We start from the raw sequence: 18,537 nt of genomic DNA on the forward strand, positions 1-18,537 counted from the left end.
GGGGAGCAGTAAAACAAAGGGGGATTGACGGGGACCAGGCATGCTGAAGAATCAGTGAGGGACGGTTTCAGGGGCCGATTAAACCCCAGGAGTGTGTAACCAGCAAGAAGGACTTTTGCAGTAACAGGGTCCCCCGAGGAATTGCAGCGAGTGGTCCCAGGGGTGGAGGAGTCTGCCACTCGACCCTGGCAGAGAGGTGGTGACCGCGAGAAGGGCTGGCACACTAGCGGTCTCCCTGGAAATGGGAATGGCGATGTGATGTGTGTGGGGGGGTGGTTCTTGGGGTTTTCTGTGTTTTCCAGTGGTTTGCATGCACAGAGGGTGGGACTCAGTGTCCCCGGGTGTTACTGGTTTAACGAGGTGAGGGGAGAGGGAGTGAGTTGTTACAGAGGACCAGAGAGGGACTTGGGACCCCGGCCGATGGCCTAGAGGATGGAGACCCCAGTGACTGGTGACCTGGAGACCTGGCTCAGGAGACGCAGCGGGTTCTGGCCAGTGGGAGGACAATGGGCTGCGGGGAGAGGAGCCCCTGACCAGCCGGTTCCAGCGAGAGGAGAGGAGACCCAGGCCTTCCCGTTTACGACCCTGTTTACCTAGAGAGAAGACAATGGACAGAGGCAGGGCTTGGGGCTGGGGATATTGGAGGCCCAGCTGGGAAGCGGGGGCTCGGGGCTGGAGAGGGGAAGCAGACAGAGCCTACCTGGCTGCAGGAGGACAGGGATATGCTGTGCTGAGGGAGGCCAGGCCTGAGGCCCTGAGAGTTTCCTGTGCTGTCTTCAACTCTCAATAAACCCTCCTGTTTTATGCTGGCTGAGAGTCACTCTGGTCTAGAGAGCAGGGTTGCATCAACCCCTTCAGGGGTGAGGAAGCCCGGGGGATCCAGAGCACGTGGAGTCCCGGGGGGGAGCCCACGGTGAGACAGACGTGCTGAGGCTGAGAGAGATGCAGCTCCAGGAGGTGGAGGGGCCTGACCCTGAGAGAGAGTGGACCCCTGAGAAGGGCTGTCGCACTGAAAGAGGCACCCCGCACGGACCACACGGGGCCACAAGTGGGCACGATCTGTGAGTCCGTGACAGGCGAGCACCCTGGCCTGTGAGTGGCCAGCAGGAAGATGTGTGCCAAGCGCCTTAAGCGTGACCTGGTAGAGCTGTGCAAGCAGAGGGGGCTGCGCAGTGGGAGGCTCACCTGTGATTGCCCAGCTGGAGGAGGGAGATCATTCAAATGAACTAATCTCTGTCTCTGAGGGAAGCAGCCTGGCAGATGCAGCGCAGGCACCAGTGTCTGTCACAGCTGGGAGTAGTCAGCCAGCTGCTGAGCGCTTCCTGAGACCCCGTCTTTCTATGCAAACAGGAAGAAGCCCAGCGAATACCGAGGGCACCATGACATCCTCCCGGCGACACTTAGCATCTGTGGAGCAGACGCGGTTGAAATGGGGGCTAAAAATGAGAGAACTGGATGATTGTGAGAAACAGAGGCCACGTGAAGCGAGACAAAGGCAGCGTGAACTGGAGGAGAAAGAGAGACAGAGGCAGCATGAGCTGGAGCTGGAGCTGGCCAGGCTAAGGAGCAGTGAGCCTCTGGCTGCGGTGAGTGAGGGGCGGCCCAGGACTGCACGGAGCTTTGATAAGTGCATCCTGGCCCAGCGTAAGGAGGGGAGGACATGGATGACTTCCTGGATGCCTTTGAGATGGCCTGCAAGCTGCACCAGGTTAATCCTATGGACAGGCTCTGGGTTCTCACCCCCGCCTTACTGGACCTCAAAGCCGTGGCATTGTACCACCAACTGGAAGGGTCGGAGAAAGGGGGCTACGAACTATTCAAACAGGCCCTGCTGTCCGAGTTTGGGCTGACTCCTGAGACATACCGGGAAAGGTTCCTGGGTCAGGATAAAACCCCTGAGGTCTCATATCTGCAACTAGCCGTCCACATGGAGGGATTTGCCAGCAAGTGGGCAGATGGGGCCCAGACAAAGGGGGACCTGGTTAAACTGCTGGTACCGGAGCAACTGTATGAGCGGTGCCCAGCCGATCTGAGGCTGTAGTTGAGGGACAAAAAGCTAGAGAACCCGCGACATACAGCGCGGCTGGCCAATGAGTTTGTGAAGAGACACATCAGTTGGAAGTAACAGAGGAGGAGAAGGACCTCAGAGTATTGGTTGATCACAGGATGACTGAGCCGCCAATGTGATATGGCCGTTAAAAAAGCTAATGCATTTTTGGGATGCAGCAGGCGAGGTATTTCCAGTAGAGATAAGGTGGTGTTAGTACCATTATACAAGGCACAGGTGAGACCTCATCTGGAATACTGTGTGCAGTTCTGGTCTCCCATGTTTAAGAAGGATGAATTCAAACGGGAACAGGTTCAGAGATGGGCTACTAGGATGATCTGAGGAATGGAAAACCTGTCATATGAATGGAGATTCAAAGAGCTTGGCTTGTTTAGCCTAACCAAAAGAAGGCTGAGGGGGGATATGATTGCTCTTTATAAATATATCAGAGGGATTAATATTAGGGAGGGAGAGGAATGTGGACACAAAAACAAATGGATATCAACTAGCTATCAGGAAGTTTAGACTTGAAACTAGACCAAGGTTTCTAACCATCAGAGGAGTGAAGATCTGGAACAGCCTTCCAAGGGGAGTAGTGGGGGCAAAAGACATATCTGGCTTTAAGACTAAGCTTGATAAGTTTATGGAGGGAATGGTGTGATGGGATAGCCTAATTCTGGCAATTAATTGGGCAATTGATCTTTGATTATCAGCAGGTAAGTATGCCCAGTGGTCTGTGATGGGATGTTAGATGGGGTGGGATCTGAGTTACTACAGAGAATTCCCAGTATCCACAGACTTTTCTCCCATCCACCTCCATGGGAACAAGGCACTCACTCCGCAGGGACAGCCCTGCGCCCACCCTGTAAACAGAGAACCTTGAGTCCGGGGCATCCAACCCCCCAGGGTGGGCACAGGGCTGTCCCTGCAGAGCAAGTGCCTTGTTCCCCTAGAGGTGGATGGGAGAAAAGTCTATGGATAGTGGGACACGGGAGCTGAGGTGACGCTGGCCTGGCTTGAGGTGGGTAGCTCCAGATCAGGTGATGCCCAACACCTATTTGACCCGGACAGGGGTGGGCGGGACCCCATTCAAGGTGCCTGTGGCAAGAGTACACTTGAAATGGGGGGACAAGGAGGGCCCCAAGGAAGTAGGGGTGCACCATTTGCCCACTGAGGTCTTAATGGGGGGGGGACCTGGAGGACTGGCCAAGCAACCCCCAGCGTGCTCTGGTCATGCCCCCTAGCCCGAGCCTGCAAGGGACACTGTGTCCTGACCTCGGGGACGGTACCCTGCCCGAGGAGCAGGACCATAACTCGGTGGGGAGGGAACGCCCAGGGACACTGCTCAAGGAGGCTATGGCTTCAGACCCAGCCAGAGAGAAAAAACAGGTCTCCATCCCCGTCCCAGCTGCTGAGTTCCAGGCTGAGTTGCAGAAAGATCCCTCCTTGCGGAAGATAAGGGACCTGACCGACCTCAGTGTGGTACAGACCATGGGGGGAGGTTGCCAGAAAAGGTTCCTGTGGGAGAAGGGGTTCCTGTACCAAGAATGGGCTCCCCCAGGGGAAATGGAGTCAGGGAGAATCAGGAGGCAGCTGGTGGTACCCTGGAAGTATTGCCACCGGCTGCTGTATCGGGCCCATGATATCCCCCTCTCAGGGCACCAGGGAACCTGGCGTACCCGGCAGAGGCTGCTATGGAACTTTTACTAGCCTGGGGTCTTTACTCATGGCTGGCAGTACTGCCAATCCTGTGACCCCTGACTGAGGGTGAGGAAGGCCCGGGACAAGGAGAAAATGGCTGTAGGACACTTGCCCAGCACAGAGGAGCCTTACTAGAGGGTGGCCAAGGTCAAAAGGGGGGCTCTGAACCAAGAGAGCCCAAATCACAGCCCCCCAGACTGGACCGCTGAGAAAAGACCCCATCCCAGTTTGAACACCAGGGGTATTGGGGGGGGAAAAGGGCACGGGCTGCATAAGCCTTCCCACATGCGAACTATGAGTGCCATTGAGCACCCCCCGACCTAAAAGGGGGGTGTGAAACTGGAAGGGCCTGGTGTACTTCTCACCAAGGAATGGGAGGGATGTTGGCGCATCCCTGGGAACCTGGGTAGGTTCAAACTTCCCCAGGTCACTGGCTGAAGTGACCTCGCTCAGTTCAGTCTGGAAGGGGGGAGAGATGTGACAAACGTGGTCTCTGAATGCTGAGTGGGGAGTATTGACCTGGGAAGGATGCAGGGGAGTTGGGCTGGGATGGCCTGCATTGGGGAAGGAAAGATACCTGAGCATGTAGCCTGAGAACCCAGGAGGGGGGGTTGAAGGCCAGGTAACACCTCTGCCCAGGAAACTGGACAAAGGACACAAAGGCTGGGGAAGGAGCCGGGGGGAGGCTGAGTGAGAGGCTGGAGGGAGTTTCAGTTTGGAGCTGGCTGGGAAATGGAGAGAGGAGCCCCGACGGGGCTTGGGCTTCCCAACGGGGCTGTGGCCTCCCTGGGCCCCATATGGGCCTAACTAAACGGGGTCCTGTTGTCTGTACCGGCAAGACCCGTTTTGGACTGTGTTCCTGTTGTCTAAATAAACCTTCTGTTTTACTGGCTGGTTGAGAGTCATGGTGAATGGCAGGAAGCCGGGGGTTCCGGGCCTAGTCTCCCCCCACACTCTGACTCAGGACCCCTCACACTCCCCTTACACTTGTGCCTCTCACAACCCATTTCACACTCACCAGCCAACCTCCCCTCCTCCCACAATGAGCACAGAAAAAAAACTGCCTCAGAAACAGGTTTCATTTCTCACCAGTTGTAATGTGCCAGGAGGGGTTGGCACGTTTCCAGAGCAAATGGGGATACAGTGACCGAAGAAGGTGCTAAGAATCCATGTTGTAGCCATGGGCAGATCTGGCCAGGGGATGGGGGTGGCTGGGATGGGGAGCAGCAGCAGCAGCAGAGACAAAGTCTGTCCGTGCCCCAAGATCCTGGGGTGTCTGGCTACCCGCGTGGTGCTCTCAGGAGAGGGCTTGGCGGCAGGGGCTTCAGTGGGAATTTCCCTCAGTGTCGGAGGCTTTAAATAAACACAAACATCCCCTGAGACAGGGATCCAACTCCCCCTGACTTCTCCCAGGCCCCACAAAGACACAACTGGCCTTGTTAATGCACAAAGTGCACCACCTAGACCCTCCCTCACATGGTAAAGGAGCGGGTGCCCATGGTGCTGAACTCCGAGTCAGTCCCTGCTGAGTGATGGAGGAGGAAGGAGTCCAAGGGCCCCTGTATCTAGCACATCCCCGGTGGAGCGTCCCCAGAGCCACGTGCTCACTCGCTGCTGCTTTGCTTCCGAGCCTGACTGACTGATGAGTCACAAACACAGGGATACCCGCTCCAAGGGGTCCTCCAATCCCAGCCCCATGGTGGAGGGGCACTGCTCCTTCCAGCACAGCCTGGCTTCCTGGGCCCTACGTCCTGCAGACAATTCCACCACCCCACTGCTCTGGGCCAGGCGGGTTCCTTGGGGATTCAGCCAAGGACGTCCCTTTGCTCAGTTCCAGGCCTTCCTAGCTCCCCCCAGGGCAGCATTGACTAACCCTCCGCCTTCCTTCTCCCAGATCTTGGGGGGTGGTGGAGGCCTCTTTGCATCCCCTCAGAGCTGAGCACTCGCCTCACCCACCCCACCCTACCCCACCCCTGCCCTTCCATGCTCCTGCAGGGCCTCTTGCTCTCCGCCCCATCCCTGCGCTCTCGGAGGCCAAAACCCCCAGTGGGGGTGTGTCACACCTACCTGAGCTGCAGGGGGCGCTGTACTCAGCCTCTGTGTGGTCATCTGCAACAGCAAGGGCAGTGCACCATGAAAGTAATGACTGCAGGAGAGACTGAGGGTGGGGGGCTCAGAGCCCCCCCACCCCCGAGTCCCACGCAGGCAGAGTGTTCCCAGCCACAGAGGAGCCCATCTATAGGTCTGACCTGCTAGTTGGGGGGAGGGTGTCAACCTCAGCTGTCATGAGTGGGGCTGTGAACTCTCAGGCTCTGTCATTGACCCCTCCAGGCACCAGGGAAACCGTCCTGCCACCTCCTGGCCCAGCACACAAGATTCTGGGGGAGTCTAAGGAGCTGGATGGCAGGGGAAATGTGGGGGGCCCTGGAGAGGAGGGAAACACCTGCTCTGGCCATTCCTGCTGGGACAGTCTCGGTTACACCAGCCCCATGTGCCCCACTAGCCCGACAAGCACATGGCTGCCATGTCCTGCCAGGTGAGCCGACCCCACAGATCGAACCCGGGAACACGCCCCCAGCAGGTGTCTCCAGCTTGACCCCCGCAGGCCCACGGCGGGCCGGCTGCCAGGCTCTGCCCGAGAGCCGCACCCAGGCCCGAGCAGGGGGCCGAGATCAGCTATGGACACGGGTGACACGGAGAGGGGGGATTGCAATGGCACCACCCTCTAACCAGGCACTGGTTGTGCCACAGAGCCCAGGAGTGGCTGTAAATGGGGCAGCGCCAGGACAAGACACACACTCTGCAGCCACAGATTGTGTCATGGGGCCAGGAGTGAAAGTAATTTACAGGACTGCCCGAGTCCTGTGGGGGACGTGGCCTCATCCTGAAGAGGTGGGGCCTCTCAAGCTTTAAAGGCCCTGGGGCAGCAGCTGTGGCTGGGAGCCCCAGGGCCATTAAATCAACCTGGGGCTCCCAGCTGCAGAAGTGGCTGGGAGCCCCTAGGGTTCAGGGGCAAATTAAAGGGCCCAGGGTTCCTGCTGCCGTGGAGCTCTGAGCCCTTTAAATGCCCCCGCAGCTCCGGCAGCCGGGTTTGGGTGTGGATTTAAAAGGCCCGGAGCTCCTGCCACTGCGGGGAGCCCCAAGCCTTTAAAATCCGGCCCCAGCTCAGCCACCGGAGCTGCGGGGGGATTTAAAGGGCTAGGGGCTGCTCCCGGAGCTGCGGGGGGCAGGGGGGATTTAAAGGGCCCAGAGCCCTTTAAATCCCCATCGTGGATCACTTACTTTCATCTCTGCATGGGGCCCACAGGAGCAGCTCTCCCGGGGGCCGGACTCACCCGTCTCGTAGTAATCGTACAGTCTCACTGGGGCTGCTCTGAGATTCTTCACAGGGAAATCCTGCTCCAGGGAGAAGGTGAAACTCGCCGCCTCCTTCGTCAGCTACCGAGAGAGCGACAGAGCGAGCGCCTGGGCTGAACGGCTGCACTGGCAGCTCGAACCCCCTCTTCCCCGAGGCTCGGCCTGTCCCAGCCGCTTCCCCCTGCCCCTGTGGCCTGGAGCAGTGAGAAAATGCTCCCCCGAAATCCCTGTTCCACCCCCCTGCAAAATGTGACCCCTTTCATCACACTCAGGGCCCTGCTCCAGCCCCACAACCCTGACCTCCCCGTCGCTCCGTTCACTGCTCTCCCTGGGGTTTGGTTGGTCTGGTCCCATCTCCCCGTCATTTATGGAAACGGGTTCACTTGGAATCAGGGGAGATTTCAGTGACCCCTCGCCGTGCGTGTGACACAAAGCCCAGGAGAGCAGCTGGAATGGAGGTAGAGCCAGGGCAGGACACGCCCTCCCCGTTCACACCAGGATCCCAGAGCACCAAGCCGCCCGCACTCACCTGGTCCAGATAGAGCATCACCTGGTCATTCTGCACCTCCAGCCTCTTCACCAAAGGCTGCTTCTCCAGCTAGGAGCAGAGGGAGGAAACGGCTGAGCCAGGAACGGAGGGGCTGGGGCCGGAGTCACTGCTCTGCTGTGGGCTGGGACATGGGGCACCAAACATCCCCATGGCTGAGAGGCCTGGCTGCCACCCCCCATGCCAATCACACCTGAGCACTGGATGTCTGCTGGGTGAGAGGCGGGAGTCTAGACATGGGTGTTGTGTTGTAGGGGAGCTAAGCAGGGTCAGGACCTGCTCAGTGACTGGATGGGAGACCCAGGGCTGCACAGTGCCCCAATGGCAGGGGGCAGGGCTCTGCAGGGGGTGCTCCCCTGGGGGTCAGAGCTGCAATCTGTGCTGTCATGGGGGTCAGAGCTCTCCCCCATGGATCAGCCCCTGGTTTCATGCTGTGTGACTCGCCCGGCCTGTTCTCCTCCCTGGGAAGCTCACCTGCCCCAGGGAGCTCTGGACAGGGATGTAGCCGGACGGCAGGTTGGCCTCGATGATGGCCATGTTGGTGGCTGGGTGCTCCCCGCTGTACCTGCAACAGGAGCCGTGTGCTGAGGTCAGGGTTTGCCCTGGATACAGACCCGGGGAGGGGAGGCCTCCTGTCTTCTTGGCCCTGCAGGCATCTCTAATGCCTCTTCCTGCTCTGGGCTGTGAGCCCTGCTAGCCCCCAGCCAGACCTGAGCTCCCCAGCAAGGGGCCCGGGCCCAGGAGCCGACTGTCCATTAGATCAGCCCCGGGACCAGCTCTTTAGCCCCTGGCACATTCCAAGGGGCCCCTGCCTCTGCCCTGAGCACTGTGGGGGTTGGTTCCCCCGGTGATTGATTCCTGCAGTGGGGCGGCTCTGTCCTGGCCATTTCCCCGCTGCCTGGGGCCTGCCCCTGCCCCCGGGCACTCGGATCCAGAGGGGGTGGGGGCTGGGGCTCTTACCGGGCGTGCAGCACGAGGCTGAAGCGGGATCTGGCGCTCTCAGTGCACTCCTTCGGCTCCGTCTCCACCCGCAGGTCAAAGGTCGCAGCGCTCTTTGGGGGCGGCACGTTGTAGCGCAGAATCAGCTGGGAGACAAGCAAGAGGGTTGAGGCAGATCCTGCTGCCTCCGCCACCGCAGATCAGAGCCTGGGGCCAGAACCAGGCGCTGTGGGGCAGGGCAAGGGCACAGCCAGTCACTGCTGGGCCGGCTGGGCCCCAGAGGCTCCTGCACTCACCTGCACAAAGACACAGCCCTTGCCGCTGGCCCGCACCGTGTACTGCCCGGGGATCTCCTGCAGGGCTGCTTGCTGCAGCACCAGCCGGTTAGCGTTGTCCACGTGGAATTGCTGCTGGGCCCCAGCCTGGGAGCTCACCGTCACCGACACAGCCCTGCTCGCGCTGTACGTCAGGGCTGCGTATTTGGCCAGGGCCTGCAGGGCCACCACCGTGTCCTGGGGAGGAGAGTCACTGAGCTGCCGTCACACTCTGGGGAGAGGAGCCCAGCTCAGACTCACTGCAGCAGGATTGGGACCCGCTGGGGCACTGACACTGGGACCCCGGCTCCCAGCCTGAGGGCAGGGGGCTCTGCACCCAGGACTCCCTCTCCCAGAAAGGGCCCTGGCTCAGCTGTGGAGATGCAGCTCTCGGGGGGCTTCTGGATAGAGCCCCCTCAGGGGGAGGGATAGCTCAGTGTTTTGAGCATTGGCCTGCTAAACCCAGGGCTGTGAGTTCAATCTCTGAAGGGGCCATTTGGGGTTGGTCCTGCTTTGAGCAGGGGGTTGGACTAGAACCTCCTGAGGTCCCGTCCAACCCTGATAGTCTATGATTCTGTGACTAGGCCCAGCACCCCCGTCTTCCTGCAGTTCACCAGGACTCTCAGCCAGCCAGTAAAACAGGTTTATTTAGACAACAGGAACACAGTCCAAGACAGGCCTTGCAGGTGCAGACAACAGGATCCCTCAGTTAGGACCCTCTTGAGGGGCCCCAGGGAGGCCAGAGCCCCATCTGAGCCCCCTTCCATTTTCCCAGCCAGCTCCAAACTGAAACTCCCTCCAGCCTCTCACTCAGCCTCCTCCCAGCTCCTCCCCAACCCTTTGTCCAGTTTCCCGGGCAGAGGTTGTTCCCTGACCTCCAACCCTCCTCCTGGGTTCCTATGTTACATGCTCAGGTAGCCTCCCTCAAGGACAGTCTCCCATCCCCAATGCAGCCAGTCCCAGCAAAACTCCCCTGCAGCCTTCCCACGCCAACACTCCCCACTTGGCATTCAAAGAACACTAAGAACATTCCCAGTTCATCACAGCCCCTTCCTCCACCAGGCCCCCAGCGCTGGTTTGCCCGAGGGCAGGGGTGTTACCTGCGTGGAGTCGAAGCCCACGTAGAGGTTCTGCTGCTTGCTGAGCCAGCGGACGATCTGGGTGGCGGTCACCATGTCGGCAGCAGACACGTTGGGCAGGGAGAGATAGGCCAGGAGCACGTAAGCCGTCATTGCCTCCGCCGATGGGGCCTCGTTCCCGTCGGGGCTGGGCTTCCCCTGCCAATACAGCTGTTGACCTAGAAGAGGGGCCAAGGGAAGAGCAGACCCACAGCACTAGTTACAACACAGTGGGTCACCTGTTTGCTTTCCAAAGGGGCCCCAGGGGCTTCCCAGACCAGAGGGACTCCTGCCCCCCATTGAATGCAGCCACCTCTGGGGCAGGACATGGCAGGTGATTCACAGCACACAGCAGGGCTACACAAGTGTAACATGACACCCCTGGGTGAGTCATCAGCAGGGACTGAACCCTGGACCTCTGACTCGAAACCCCTGAGCCTCTGCTGCCCGAGCTAAAAGCTCAGCCCTGGTGGCTCACTGGCTGCAAGTGACCCCTAAACCTATGTGGTGTGGCCACTCAGGGGCAAAGGTGGTGCTAACCCAAGGGGGTCCTGACAGGAATATTCCTCCCACCCCCACACCAGCCCATTACAAATAGTAGCTGCATTATATACACAACCAAGAACTAGCCCTGTGTCGTTGCACTCGTATTCTTTATGAAAATATGCTTATGAGACGAACAGGACATCACTGAGACATACGTTACGCAAGATGGCTCATGTGAGCTATCATTGGAAAGGTTCTGATTTACTGAATGTGATTATCCAATTTGTATGCATGTATCATCTCTGTATCTACAGTCAGGCATACGGACTATGTAACCATTACAAGTGGGTGTGTTTTGGGAAGACACTCACCAGGACAGGCCATCAGATTTGATGGGCCCTCAGGAAGGAACAAGAAGACCATGAGGATACTAATCTCTCTCCCTCCTGGGAAGCATCCAGGGCTGTAACTATGACACTGCTAGGGCAGGTGGTCTTGTCACCTTTTACTAAACATTACCTGGGACTTTTTTGTAACCTGTTTCTTAAGTATATTGAGCTTAGCTTGCGTACATTGTTTTATTTGCTCAGTAATCTGCTTTGTTCTGGCTGTTCTCTCTTCTATTCCCTTACAATTCATCTTCTTGTAGTTAATAAACGTATTTCTTGTTTATAATCTAACGCAGTTTGTACACTTTCTAACTGGGGGAGAGGGTACAGGAAGTCAGGCACATCTCTCATCATGTTGAGGAAGAGGGCGGATTTTTACCAGCTTGTGCTGTGCAGATTTTTCTATACGGCTCAAGACAATATTATTCTGGGTTTATCTCCCAAAGTGGGTGTGCACATGAGTGCTGGGGGAGTCCTCTCGCACAGAGCTGACTTCAGTCTGTGGCTGCAGCAGGGTGTGGCCCTACCTGTGTGTGTGCTGCAAGAGGCCGGAGAGACAAATTCAGCAACGCACAGAGAGGGAACCCAGGCTGGCAGAGCGGGAGAGGCTCAGTGAAATCCCAGTGCATCAGGTGGTATCCCAGAAGAAGGGTCCAACCCATCACAGTCCCACCCCCCACTTCCCCCCCCACAAACCGACACCCTGGTAAACAGGCCACTTACATTAGATGAACGGGGTTTGGGGATAATACCAAACTGGAGGCCCCGTGAGCTGCTTGGAGCCCTAAGCAATTGCTTAGTCTGATTATGCCTTGTGCCACCACTACTAGAGGGGGTAGAGAGCCCTTGAGGGAGTGCGAAGCCCCCCAGGGCTGGGTCAGGAGGGGAGCATGACCTAGGTGAAGGGCAGGGATGGTGCTGACGCCTGGGAAACAAGCCCCTCCACGGGGTCTTTGTGACCTCGGAGACAGCTCCTGTAACTCAAGGGCTGTTTCACTCCAGCGCCTGGTGGCCCCTCGGTTCCTCTTGCATCAGAGCCTCCACCTCTCCCCTCCCTGGGGCAGGAGCCACATGCTGCTCCCAGCACTTCTTACCCGCCTCGGGGAGGAGCAGGACGCGACACACACAATTTGCGGGCACAGACCAGCTCCAGCCCCTGTGCCGGGGCTCGGAGAGAAGGGACTTTTCACCTGAGCTAAGGCATGACAGAGCCGCCCGGACCACGCAGGTGGCTCCTCTCTGTGGGAAGACGTCTCCCCAGGGCCCGAGCGCGCCAGGACTCAGCTCCCAGTACAGCTCAGTCTGAGCTCGAATGGGGCCGAGGAGACGCACAGAGATCACTGGGGCATGTTCATGATGAGTGTGAGGGGCCCAACCTGGGACTCCCAGTGCCCCCTGGCATCATGCTGAGGGCTCCGTCAGCTCAGCACCAACTCAGGGCACCGCCACCTCCTGCGTCCCCAGCCGCACTCCCAGTGGGCCTCAGGCCTCTCATGGACCTCCCGCCCTATGGGGAGCTGGTCCCAGGCTGCAATGCTCACACTGGGGCTGGGCACGGAGCGCCACAAACCCAAGGGCATCTGTGCAGGGAAAGGCTGGGGAAATCATAGAATCACAGAATATCAGGGTTGGAAGGGACCTCGGGAGGTCATCTCGTCTAACCCCTTGCTCAAGGCAAGACCAACCCCAACTAAATCATCCCAGCCAGGGCTTTGTCAAGCATGACCTTAAGAACTTCTAAGGACGGAAATTCCACTACCTCCCTAGGTAACCCATTCCAGTGCTTCACCACTCTCTGAGTGAAAAAGTTTTTCCTAATATCGAACCTAGACCCCCGCCACTGCAACTTGAGACCATTGCTCCTTGTTCTGTCATCTGCCACCACTGAGAACAGTCTAGCTCCATCCTCTCTGGACCCCCCCATCAGGTAGTTGAAAGCAGCTACCAAATCCCCCCTCACTCTTCTCTTCTGCAGACTAAACAATCTCAGTTCCCTCAGCCTCTCCTCATAAGTCATGTGCTCCAGCCCCTAAACAGTTTTGTTGCCCTTCACCTGGATTCTCCAATCTTTCCACCCTGGAAACTGAAGCTGGGGGGTGGACAGCCTCCCATGGGTCCATGAGGGGCACATGGTGCAGATAAGGGGGCACTCAGAGACCTCCTTCCCTGTACAACCCCCTCTCCCAGAGACAGCAGGGCCTAGCCGGCCACCAGCCCAGGGCAGACTGTCCCCTCCCATTATTAGCCAGGCCAAGCCAAGAAGCCTCGGGCAGGGACTCCCCAGCTGGGATGTCCCCAACACAGGATGGGGGCTGGGATCCTGCGGCATTTCCCCAGGGCTCGGTTACAGCCCATCCCCCTGGGAGCTGCCTACGCAAGGCCCTGCCCCATGGGATCTGAGCCCACTGGACCCCATCACACTCTTTCCCCTGGGCACTTTAGAGGGCTGGGTTGGGACATGGGGCTTTGCCCCTCTAGGTTCTCAGCTCCGATCCCCCAGGCTGGCAGCGACCCAGCCTCGTCCCCCTTTGCTCCGTGCGCTGGGCCCTGGGAAATGGCGGGACAATCTCACTCCAGCTTTGAGGGGAGAAGTGTCCACACGACAGAGCCCGGCGCGTCGGCCCCTCGCTGGCAGCCTCAGCAGAGATCACAGACTGACTGGGCCACAGAGACCCAGCTCCCCTGCCAGGCTGAGGAGGTCCCAGGGCAGGGGGCACCTGGGTGGGCAGGGCCGTGGGGGGCAGCTAGCCCTGCCCTGAGTCCAGAGGCCAGCAGCGAGAGGAGCATTAGAGCGAGGTGCTGCCGGTACCGGCGCTGACGCTGTGCTGGGCCAGGCGCTGCAGGAGAGCGTCCCGCAGCTCAGTGCTCCCCGCCAGCCCGAAGGCGTAGGCCAGCAGCGCCTGTGTGTAGAGGTCGCTGGTACTCGACTCCCGGAGGCACTGGAGGGCCCTGGTCACCATGCGATCCTGGGACGGGGGAGACACCAAACAGACTCTCCGTCAGGCTGAGTTGGCCAGAGGAGACATGCTGCACCTGAGTGTGTTCCCCGGCACCCACCCCATGGGGTCCTAATACACCCTCCCACCAGCCTGTTGTCACCTGCCCCGACCCATTCCCACTCCCCGCGTCCCCCAAGCCTCGCTAGACCCTCTCCCCCAAGCGCTAGACACCGAATCAGCCCTGCCCCTCCCCAAGCTGTTGAATCTTCCTCTGACTCTGACCCCAGCCCAACTCTCCAGAGAACCCTGACCCCCCGCCTTGGTACCAACCCCCCCCACCTTCAACTTCCCCTCCCCCCACCAACTCGCCACTCCACTGCCCCCTACAGCACCCTGATCCCCCAAATCCTGCCGGCCCCTCCCCTGGGACAGCCGGGCTTGGCCTCACCGTGAGTGGCTGCCCCAGCTCCAGCAGTGCTGCCGTAATGTAAGCCGAGACAGAGAGCTCATCCACCATGCCGCCCTGAGGGGATGGAGACACCATGAATTGGCTCAGACCGAGCTGCGGGGCACGTTGCCAGGAGCAGGTGAGACACTGCCCAGGACAGGCCCATTGGGCTTGGGAAGACCTGGCTCCAGTGCTCCGAGTGGCTGGATTTGGGTCCTGCCTCCTGCTGCATCCTGTCAGACCCATCTGGGTCCCAAGCAGCTATCCCTAGTTGTAGCAGCTGAGGAAGCCACACAGTGGCAGTGAGTTCCACAGGCTAGTTCAGGAGAGGCGGTAGCCACTCCATGGCCATGGCTGCACTGGACTCCCAGAATAAAATCCTACCTGAGCCCCCCTGGAACCAGAGGCTGAGAAGTTGATTTGAACTGACATTGTCAGATTTCCTGTGAAGACCAGGGGCCGCTTCTGGGAGGCTGAGGGCTCCACTGGGCAAGTTCCTGCTTATTAAATAGTACCCCTCGTGCAGGAATCTGGACTTTGCCTAAGATTTGTCTCCTTCTAGCTCCCAAACGGTTGGGTACAGTCCCGGCCCTATAGAGTCCCGGCTCCCTGCAAACTCTGGGGCAGTGGCAGGAATTGGGCTGTGACTCGAGATGGGGGGGAATTTCCTACTGAAATGATTTCTCGACAGATGATGCAGACGATGCAGTTTCCACAAAACCAAAACTCTGAGGGAAAATGTTACTTTTGCTGAAACATTTCAATTTCTGTTGGGAAAATGAAAAAGACGGTTACTCACCTTTGTAACTGTTGTTCTTCGAGATGTGTTGCTCATATCCATTCCAATTAGGTGTGCGCGAGCTGCGTGCATGTTCGTAGGAAGATTTTTACTCTAGCAGCATTCGGTGGGTTGGCTGGGTCACCCTCTAGAGTGGCGCCGCCATGATGCCGGATATATACCCCTGCTGACCTGACCGCTCCTCAGTTCCTTCTTGCTGGCTACTCCAACAGAGGGGAAGGAGGGCGGGTTTGAAATGGATATGAGCAACACATCTCGAAGAACAACAGTTACAAAGGTGAGTAACCATCTTTTCTTCTTCGAGTGCTTGCTCATATCCATTCCAGTTAGGTGACTCCCAACCTTTACCTAGGCGGTGGGGTCGGAGTGAGATGTCGCAGAATGTAGAATTGCTGATCCAAATGCCGCATCATCTCTGGACTGTTGAACCAATGCATAATGTGACGCAAAGGTGTGGACCGAGGACCAGGTAGCTGCATGACATATCTCCTGGATGGGTACATGAGCCAGGAAAGCAGCAGATGAAGCCTGAGCCCTGGTAGAATGAGCTTTGTTCGCTCAATATAAAATGCAAGCACCCTACGGACGTCTAGGGAGTGCAGTTGCTGCTCCCGGCATGATGAGTGTGGCTTCGGGAAGAAGACTGGAAAGAAGATATCCTGGTTGATATGAAAGGCCAATACCACTTTAGAGAGGAAGGCCGGATGTAGTCCCAACTGTATCTTGTCCTTATGAAACACTGTATACCGGGGGTCCACCGTGAGATCCTGAAGCTCTGAAACTCGTCTTGCTGATGTAATGGCTATGAGGAAGGCTGTCTTCCAAGATAGGTACAGCAATGAGCAGGTTGCTAGCGGCTCGAAGGGAGCAGTCATAAGTTTGGCTAGAACTATGTTGAGGATCCAAGTTGGGGCGGGGTGGCGTACTTGTGGATATAATCACTCCAGGCCCTTGAGGAACCTCGAAACCATGGGGTGAGAACACCGAGCAGCCGCTCTCCCCTGGGTGGAAGGTACAGATGGCCGCCAAGTGCACCTTCAATGAAGATACCGCTAGGCCATGCTGTTTGAGAGACCAGAGGTAGTCCAAGATGGTACCTTGGTGGGAATAGCATTACGTTGGTCGCACCAGCAGGAGAAGTGCTTCCACTTGGCCAGATATGTTAACCTAGTGGAAAGTTTCCTACTACCTAGGAGCACTTGTTTCACCGAGGCAGAGCAACATAACTCAGACTGGCTTAACCATGCAGTAATTATGCTGTGAGGTGAAGAGACTGCAGGTCTGGGTGGTGAAGTCTGCCATGGTCCTGAGTTATGAGGTCTGGGCAAAGAGGTAGAGGGATTGGCTTGGCTATCGACAGGTCGAACAACATGGTGTACCAATGTTGCCTCGGCCAGGCTGGAGCGATCATGATCAAGTGGGCTCTGTCTCTGCGGAGCTTGAGCAGGACCCTGTGAACCAGCAGGAACGGTGGGAAGGCGTAAAGCAGATGGCTCGTCCACGGTATCAGAAATGCGTCTGAGATCGAGCCCTGGGAGAGACCTTGGAAGGAGCAGAAAGTCTGGCATTTCCTGTTCTGGTGGGAGGCGAAGAGGTCTATGCGGGGAAAGCCTCACTTTCAGAAAACAGAATGGATAACATTCGGATGAATCGACGACTCGTGAGACAGGAAGGATCTGTTGAGTTGATCTGCCAGAGTGTTCCGAACCCCTGGAGGAAAAGACGCTACCAGGTCTATCGAGTGGGCTATGCAGACGTCCCAGAGCTGAATAGCTTCCTGACAAAGCGGGGAGGAACGTGCTCCTCCCTGCTTGTTTATGTAAAACATGGCCGTTGTGTTGTTTGTGAACACTGAGACACAAAGGCCTTGTAAATGCCCTTGAAACGCCTGGCACGCAAGGCAGACTGCTCTCAGCTCCCGCACATTGATGTGCAAGGCCAGTTCCTGAGCTGACCAAAGGCCTTGAGTCCGGAGATGTTCAAGGCGGGCACCCCAGCCGAGAGATGACGCGTCCATTGTCAGGGTCATTGAAGGCTGAGGCGGATGGAATGGCATCCCTGCACATACCAGGGAGGGCGTCAACCACCAGTTCAGGGAGCCTAGAATGCTTGGGGGGATCATTAGGATCGTGTCTATATCGTCTCTGCCCGGGTGATATACCGAGGAGAGCCAAGTTTGAAGGGGACGGAGACGTAGTCTGGAGCGTTTGGTCACGAATGTGCAGGCAGCCATGTGACCCAGGAGGCCAAGATAAGTGCGAGCCGAAGTTGTTAGGAAGTTTTATAGACCTTGTATGATTGATACCATTGCCTGAAATCAGGGTTGTGGTAAACTGGCCCTGGCGAGATTGGAGTCCAATGGCCCCAATGAACTCTATTCTTTGTGTGGGAACCAGAGTAGATTTCTCTATGTTGATCATCAGGCCTAGTCGCTTGAATAGGTCCTTGACGATGCCAACATGATGGGTGACTTGGGTCTCGGAGGCCCCTCGAATGAGCCAATTGTCGAGATATGGGAAGACGTGTATCCGACAACGACGGAGGGAGGCGGCGACTACAGCTATGCATTTTGTGAATACTCGTGAGGCTGTAGAGAGACCAAACGGAAGGACTGTAAATTGGAAATGTTGACGGTTGACCACAAACCAGAGGTATTGTCTGTGCGGAGGATAAATGGCGATGTGAAAATATGCATCCTTCATATCGAGGGCAGCATACCAGTCTTCGGGATCCAAGGATGGGATGACGGTCCCCAGGGATACCATGCGGAACTTCAACTTTATCATAAACTTGTTGAGTCCTCGCAGGTCTAGGATTGGTCCGAGGCTGCCCTTTGCCTTGGGGATTAGGAAATAGCGGGAGTAAAACCCCTTGCCCCTTTCGTCCTTTGGTACCTCCTCTATAGCTCCCATGGCAAGGAGCGTCCGCACCTCTTGCAAGAGGAATTGCTCGTGAAAGGGGTCCCTGAAGAGGGACGAGGATGGGGGGTGACGGGGGGGCGGCGAAATAAACTGGAGGTGGTATCCAAATTCTATCGTGCCTAGGACCCAACGATCCGAAGTTAGTTGGGTCCACGCAGGGAGGAAAAGGGAGAGGTGGTTGTAAAAGGAAGGGAAAGGATCCTGGGAAACAACTGGTACGCCGTCCTCGGGTGCACCTTCAAAAGTTTGGTTTAGGTTATGCGGGTGGTTTGGAGGGACCCTGATTCTGACCCCCTTGGGGTCCAGACTGCCGCCTGCGACTGCCTCAGCTGCGCCTTCTGCCGAAGTCCTGTCGTGGCCTAGGCGGGGGGTAGGAGCGGTGAGGCTGGGGGTGGAAGGATCTGCGCTGAGTCAGCGGTGTGTGCATCCCCAGCGAGCGCATGATCACCCTATTGTCCTTTAGGCTCTGCAGCCTAGGGTCAGTCTTTTCCTAAAATAGGCCTTGGCCATCGAAGGGCAAGTCCTGTATGGT

At 57.6% G+C, this 18,537-nt stretch overlaps 1 protein-coding gene across 1 annotated transcript in view; it reads right to left on the reverse strand.

Annotated features, from left to right (window-relative positions):
* Nucleotides 1–4,976: 4,976 nt before the first annotated feature.
* Nucleotides 4,977–18,537, reverse strand: part of LOC127040576 (alpha-2-macroglobulin-like protein 1) — a 101,928-nt gene continuing 88,367 nt past the window's right edge. Inside the window, exons 27-36 of the mRNA XM_050934893.1 lie at nt 14,286–14,360; nt 13,708–13,864; nt 10,006–10,202; nt 8,888–9,103; nt 8,613–8,737; nt 8,127–8,217; nt 7,635–7,703; nt 7,084–7,186; nt 5,816–5,857; nt 4,977–5,101 (exon numbers count right to left, since the gene is read on the reverse strand). Coding sequence (XP_050790850.1) covers nt 5,073–5,101; nt 5,816–5,857; nt 7,084–7,186; nt 7,635–7,703; nt 8,127–8,217; nt 8,613–8,737; nt 8,888–9,103; nt 10,006–10,202; nt 13,708–13,864; nt 14,286–14,360 — 1,104 coding nt within the window. The 3' untranslated portion in view covers nt 4,977–5,072. The remainder of the gene's footprint in view (nt 5,102–5,815; nt 5,858–7,083; nt 7,187–7,634; nt 7,704–8,126; nt 8,218–8,612; nt 8,738–8,887; nt 9,104–10,005; nt 10,203–13,707; nt 13,865–14,285; nt 14,361–18,537) is intronic.

Source organism: Gopherus flavomarginatus, chromosome 25, assembly GCF_025201925.1.
Source record: "Gopherus flavomarginatus isolate rGopFla2 chromosome 25, rGopFla2.mat.asm, whole genome shotgun sequence".
In the NCBI taxonomy this organism is placed as follows: Eukaryota; Metazoa; Chordata; order Testudines; family Testudinidae; genus Gopherus; species Gopherus flavomarginatus.